General features: G+C 35.8%; 1 protein-coding gene across 2 annotated transcripts in view; it reads left to right on the forward strand.

Moving 5' to 3' along the window:
- Positions 1–7473, forward strand: part of fcho1 (FCH and mu domain containing endocytic adaptor 1) — a 63719-nt gene that overhangs the window by 33944 nt on the left and 22302 nt on the right. For both annotated transcript variants that reach the window (XM_016471359.1, XM_016471367.1), the window contains exon 3: positions 6627–6718. In XM_016471359.1, coding sequence (XP_016326845.1) covers positions 6627–6718 — 92 coding nt within the window. The remainder of the gene's footprint in view (positions 1–6626; positions 6719–7473) is intronic.

Genomic DNA, 7473 nt, shown 5'->3' on the forward strand with positions numbered 1-7473 from the left:
CCAACATGCCTGACCTGAAGCCCATATGGAATCTATGGGATATTTTCAGGAGAAAGATGAGAAACAGTCGATCCAACAATACAGACGGGCTGAAGACTCAATAGTGCCTCAGCAGTGCCACAGGATGATCGCTTCCATGCCACACCTCACTGATGCTGGAGTTTGTGCTAAAGGAGCCCCGACCAAGTATTGAGTGCATAAATGAACATACTTTAAAGAACTTGAACCTTTCTGTTTTGCAAATCCTTTTTTTGACTGATCTTAGGAAATATTCTAATATTTTGATATACTGGATTTTTGACTTTCATGAGCTGTAAGCTCTAATCATCAAAATTAAAAAAAAATGTGAAAAGTTTCACTTTTGAAACTTGAAATAAGTTGCAAAAAAAAAAAAAAAATTAAAGCTGTAAGCTCTAATCAAAATTAAAACAAAAACAAAAACACTTTTGGAATGTTTTACTTTACATGTAATGAATCTAGAATTTATGAAAGTTTCACTTATTGAAATAAGTTACAAAAAAATGAACTTTTTTCATGATATTCTAACTTTTTGAGATGCACCTGTATATGCTTTATTTTTAAGATTAGCTGTTTTTTCCAAGGCATTGTTAGATGCCAGTGTTTCCTATGCAAGGATTTGATTTCAAATACGGTATCATAACTATTAAACTATATCTTATGATTTTAAATCTGTATTTAACTTCAGAGATCTCAAAGTAAGAAGAGGTGCTAAAGTCTGATTTTGTGGTGGCTGTGCTTTAAAATAAAATTAATAAATTATAAGTTCTCGCACAGCCAAAATAGGCATGGATAACTTTAAAAGATTGATCTTTGGATTTTAAGAATTGATCTAAAGAACAAGAACAATGTTTTAAGGCATTTAGCATTAATTTAAGCTTGATTGTGAGCATTGAACAAGACTGTCTGTGTTTCTTATAGTTTAAAACTGCATTTTCATTTTGCGCACACCCTATTCAAAATTAAAATCACATAATCCTACTTCTTCTTGGAGCCTCTGTGAGCTCATGGAGCTGCACTGACAGTAGTATGTGAAAAGTTTTTGGAGGGACTACAGTGAACATGGTGTTCTGTTCTGTCGTGTGTGTGTTTAGTGGGTCTCACATGATTGCCTCACTGCCATGAGCATCATGGCACTGGAACGCCCTGCAATCATCCAGTTACAACTTTCATGAGGCATGGCTCATTCATCAAACTCCATATTAGACCTTACATGCTGCTAAAGTCATCATCCCTGCTTGTGTGTTTACAGCACAGGGGTAATTAAAATCAAGTGAGACTGGTTACGTTTTGCAGACTAACACAGGTTGTCATTGTGTGGTGGTTCTTAGAAGACGCTACTGTTGGAAGTTCAGCCTCACGCTCAGGCTGACTTTCAACAGAGAAGCCCATTGACAAGGCATGATGGGAAAGTTAGAGGTTAAAAACCCTCTTCAGAATAGCTCTCGACATTTGGTGACATTTTATGTTGTAATGTTTTTTTCTCAGAAATTGCTATTAAATTAGGCAATTAATTAAAAAGAAATGGCAAATAACACATCAAATTAAACATGACATTAAGTAGAATGACTGAAATAGTATTTTTAGTAGGAATTGTATATTTACATTAAATGTGCATTAAATAGGCCTCGAACAGTTAAATACACACACTGTACGTCAAAATTTCCATCTTTGCAAGAATACCGGTAAATATAATAATTTAGGTATTAAGTGAAAGCAAACAGCTGAGGAAGAAAAACATGTGTAACAGCATATTGGATCTGGGCAGCTCTTAAAGTGACAGCATCATTCATGTTAAACAAACAACAAAAGAGAGCAAATCTTTCACTGCTCTTGACTAAATCACTTTTGTAACTTTAATAAAGACAAAATATATATTTAATTTACACAGTGAAGAATATGCAGCGTTTTTATACATTTGATTGCTTTATACAATGTATGTAGCATTTCTTAATTATTTGTCTACTGTAGTTTTTGTCCTATTGCTTGTAATTAGTTTCTTATTCTTATTTAATCGCTGACTGTTTACTTATCTTCAGTGCGGTTTTTATTTTTATTTTTTCATTTAGGCTAGTATTGGTTTTTTGTGATATTGACACTGGTGACAAGAATTATGAAATTTCTGTGGTATCAAAAGTTTTGATATCATAAAGACCTTATTTAAAGCAAAAATAACTTTATCATTATATATACCAGGGGTTCTCAAAGTCTATATTCAAAGGTCCAAATCTGAATTTTCATCAGTGTCAAAGGTCCGGACCGGAACAATTGGTTATTACAAAACTTACATAACATGCATAACAAATAAACATACATTTTTTGAAAAAATAAAGTGCAAAAGTGGCAAAACAATTAATTTAAGTGTCAGCAATAGAGGTCGACCGATAAGGGTTTTTCTCTGGCTGGTGCCGATATTTAGAAATCGGGGCAGCCGATGGCCGATATATGATGCTGATTTTTGGCCGATATGTTTGGCCGATTTTTTTTTTTCCCCCTTTATCTCATAAAAGCGAGTTTGAGTAAGTGGCTATCAGTTTTGATTTTGTGAAAATAACGCAATGTATGGGAAACACTGGACACTGCTATAAGTCAAATGGCCATAATCTAAGTGATAACAAAAATAAGTAAATAAAAAATTACTCATATTAGCAGTGAAATGTCGTCCGATTATGCCAAATGTCATATGCTCACTGAAGGAAACAACACTGAAAATATTCATAACAAATGTCACGAAGGAAAAGTTTCAATATCTCTCCTTCGCTTTCATTTCGGACCATCTCCAAAAAGACATTAAAAAACTAAACATATGATTTACAAGTTTAACATGCGGAAATAATTAGTGTTCTTGAAATAGAAGCAGTGATATATACCGTTACCGTGAAATAAAATTACTCATATCGTGATCTAAGATTTTGGTCATATCGCCCAGCCCTATTGAATTGCTGAGTAGTGGTCGACTGATATATTGCCAAGGCCGATATATCAGCCGATATTTGGAACTTTTTAAATATCGGCATCGGCCAATAAGTTTTCCTGTTTGGCCGATGCGTTCGAGGCGGGACTTTTATTTTGACGGCGCAACAGACTTTTATTTTGACGGCGCTGAGAATGGCAGCGTTCTCGTTCTCCCTCTTGTTCGCTGTTGTCGTTAACAGTTCTGTCTAATACGGATAGAAGTCTGTCTAATAATCAGATAGAACGGTTAAACAAAGGAATTAAAATGTATACAAAAATTATTATAACGATTGGTTTTATATTATTAGTAATAGAAAGGCAAACATTATAATACTTTCTTGTTTGCCGTCAGCATTCAGCAAATACGCATTTATATCATTTAAACAAACTTTAAACTCATGATTTTAAATTATGCTGCGCTTTATGCATTTGCCCACTGCCATATTCATGTCATTTTTACTGTGTTCTGTATGTAAAATGAGTGTTACTTTGGCTTTATTTGAAAAAATATGATTCCCAATGCACACAAACTTCCCAGAATACTGAGTGCCCTGTTGGTTACAGTGCTTTCTTCCTTTTTATTTATATTTTTATTAAATATTTATTTATTTGTGAAAAATACTTTGTCATCTAAAGTATAAGTATGTTTATTAAACAAATTTATTTTTAATCCATTTTTAAACGATTTCAAATTTCTTAAATATGAATTAAAATAAATAAAATTATATCGGCTTTATATCTGTCATCGACCACCCTGCTTTCCAAGATATCGGCATCGGCTGTCAAAAAACCAATATCGGTTGACCACTATTGCTGAGATGCTGAAAAAACAATACAGGACAGAACACAGTGACCAAAGATGTCCATCTGTGTGTATATAGACTAGCTTTTCACCCTTCACAAGTGCCACTTCCTGAGAGGAGAGATCAAACTAAAATTTTTAAAAGCACTGGGTCTTGTTTTTAACAAAAGGAGTACTTCAGCCCCTCTCCAGCCCCGAAACACGCGTATGCCTGTCACCTTATGGAATGAGCCGTCATGTGTCTCCCACTCTCTCACAGTTACCAGGGGAACCCTGTCACTGTAGCAACCGCTATCTTGGTAGGAGACACGTTAATACGGAGAGGATTGGAGTTTCTCTTTCAACACCTGCAGCCCTGTTTAATGTCACTGCAGCTGTTCGGTTTCTCGCTCCCTATCTGTCATGCCCTCTTCAAACACAAAGCATCCTCTGTGGCGGCATCGCGTTAGATAAGGTGAATGGCAGATACGGCTGTATACTTTGCCAATGAACTTCAGGGAATGAAGCTATGAAAGAACAGTAATACTCTGGGTGTCAGCAGATGGCCTATCATTCCATTTGCTTTCAGCACAGAATTCTGACTGAAATGTCGGGGGAAAAGACTGTCAGTTTACTTGCCAGATACTTGTTTACCATCACATGCATATAAAAAAAGAGAGGGAAGTGAGAGAACGGGGCAGGGAGGAGAGAGAGCACTTTAAAAGGGGTGCTGTTCTACCTGTGCTGTGTGGTCAGAGCAGAGAGAATCATAGGAGATCAGCTTTCCAAAGGGGTCAGGTTTCAACAAGCATACTGGCCACACAACAAACATCAGCTGTTGTTTTCATTTTGGTTTAAGATTAAAATTACATGTTGGTTGCAACTGGTTTTGTTATTTTGGAACCTCAGTTCTTTAAACAGCTCATTTCTGTTATCATGTACAAATAAAAGACTGAAATTGAACACCAGAAGGGTCCATGGGTAACTGAAACCCTAGTCTGAATCTGACTATAGTGCCACTAGAACATCATAAAATGCAGGAGTGAACCCACTTTTTCAGCTGATTGATTTTTACATTTATTTTCTTCATAGGGATTTTTAATCAAACCATTCACGACATTGCGACATTTGATGCAAATTTTCAAACTATTTAATTGCTTGATTTGGTTCAGTTGTTTTTTGGTACTTCACCACACCATTGTAGCAGCTCTGTCACTGGCCAAACTCTATTCTGATAACCTCTACTCTCTCATGTGGAACACTAAAGCTTGACCTTTGACCTACTTTTATGTATGACCTGAATTTTGTATTTTAGAATCTTCAGTATGGAGTTTGGAATTTCTTCATATAAAAACTTGAAGCTGCAGGGTTTTTTTTTTGTATTTTATGAATTATTTGAATTTTGTATTTTAGAATCTTAAATTTGGAGTTCACAATTTCTTCATATAAAAAATTGAAGCTGTAGTTTTTTGTATTTTATATATGATCTGAATTTTGTATTTTAGAATCTTGAATTTGGAGTTCACAATTTCTTCATATAAAAACTTGGAGCTGCAGTTTTTTGTATTTTATGTATGATCTGAATTTTGTATTTTAGAATCTTGAATTTGGAGATTGCAGTTTCTTCATATAAAAATTTGGAGCTGCAGTTTTTTGTAATCTGAATATTTACAGCTAATTTCTCCTCAGAACATCATGAAATCTGCTGTTTAAAAACACAAATGTATAAAATATGCCACCATTGTTAAATGTCACATCTAAAATTCAAATGTACAAAATTCTAATTCATTTTCTACTTTCATAAATAACTAGCTGTTGACTTGTAGCTCACAAGTGTTCACTTTCTCAGTGACATGCATCTAAAAAGATTTGATTTAGACCGAAGTGAAAAGTATTTAGGAGAGTGCTAAACTGCACAAATGAACATCATGTGTCTTCTTCAGTAATATACTTGTCATCAATATTTGTGACATTTTTAGTAAAGCAGCTTTTGTTTTGTAGTATGTTTTGGCTCTTCCCGTTTCTATTCTTGGATAGTAGGAATTTTGTCTATTTTTCTTTTACCTGGGAAGTTCTTTCTATGGTGTGGAGGTATTTATGGCCAGTGACTGCCCTGGTTCTGTCATCTCTTTCTGTCTCTCGTTTGTTGACATTTTTCTGTTTGCTCAAAGAAAGGGGGCTATTTTTATACTTGCTAACTTTGACCGCAGGATGTGCTGTTGCTTTGTTCCAAAGGTTATCATCTGAGGATCTCCCTACTGGGCCTTGGCCTTTGAAGGAAATCTGTGTGTTGTGCTCCTTGCTTACGTGGCATGTCTTGCACACACTGCTGTGCGATTCTTTTATTGTTGTATTTTCACTATACCACACTGCACTGTGATTTTGAGACATTTTTAAGGAGAAGGGAAGCCAGTGATGTTAGAGTAAGTTTGTATGTTTGAACCAGTTTTGGACCTCAATCAGTTTCATGAAAGCTCACAGTAGGGCTGTGCGATTTGGGGGAAAATATCAAATTGCGATTTTTTTTTTGACAGATATTGTGATTGCGATTTGATTTGCGATTTTAAATTTGCAAAGTCTCACAGCATAACTTGAGAAATTAGACTTATTTACTTTTTATTTTTTGTAGTTCCCTCTGACTTTAAATTCTCTTATATGTTTCGAAGATGATGTTTGTTTACAAATGCTGGCAATCTGTACAGGCACATTCTGTATTTTGTGCCTGCTGTAGTCAACGGCCCACAGTCGACAGTCCAATCTTCCAAGTTCCTCTTGCAATTTTTTTCTTAACACTTACTTGTTTCTGACGATGTTTCATTTTTACACACACTGCAGGAATGTACCTTATAGTGGTGTTTTTGTTTGTTCACAGGGAGAGAAGAATGCAGGATTTGACGTTCTCTACCACAACATGAAGCATGGACAGATCGCCGCCAAAGAGTTGGCTGAGTTCGTGCGCGAAAGGTGAGGTGTTGTTTTGGGAGGAGTCGTCATGGTGATGGGGCGAGACGGTGTAACTGGTACTGTCAGGAATGTGACGTGAAATTTGTTTTCGAATCCTTTTCTACTCCTCACTTCTTGTGTTTCTAACTCACCAGCAGCAGTCGTGTTTTAAAGTGAAATTAAAGTTGGAATGTTTGTGTTATGGTAATGTTTCAAAAACATTATGCTGCATTATACTGTTCCTTGTTACTGTAATGTTAAGTTCCTTGTTATCTTAGAATGTTATATAACACTGTTACATTAATTATTGTCTTATTTTATCTTATTTCATATTATCGTTTAATGTTACATGACATACCATACTTTGTCGTTACTATCAAGCGTAGCGTTAGTTCTGGCAGATCACGTTAGTCAAGCTCGCATCAGCTGACTCTCAGCTGATCCCCATCTACCTATAGGAATACGACACCTATCTAAGCATTCATATATAAGGTCCCTCAGTATTATCAGCAGTTTTCGCATTGCTCAATAGCTAATTACCCTCCTCCATCCCCAGCTCCTCCTCTGTCAGTCAGGATTCAGCCTTCTGATTCTCCTTTGAATCAGACTAATTCTAAAATGTGTACATAAAATTATTGAACTTTAACAGTATCTGCAATACATTGATGTTGGTTCTGTTCTGTTTACCCTGGGGGGGTTATCGCTGCTCTCCCTGCTCTCATCCATGCTAGGCTGCATGGATCCGCAGGGAGTTCTTGCCCAGAACAGAACCATAC

This window comes from Sinocyclocheilus anshuiensis, unplaced genomic scaffold (genome assembly GCF_001515605.1).
Source record: "Sinocyclocheilus anshuiensis isolate Anshui unplaced genomic scaffold, SAMN03320099.WGS_v1.1 scaffold1403, whole genome shotgun sequence".
NCBI lineage: Eukaryota > Metazoa > Chordata > Actinopteri > Cypriniformes > Cyprinidae > Sinocyclocheilus > Sinocyclocheilus anshuiensis.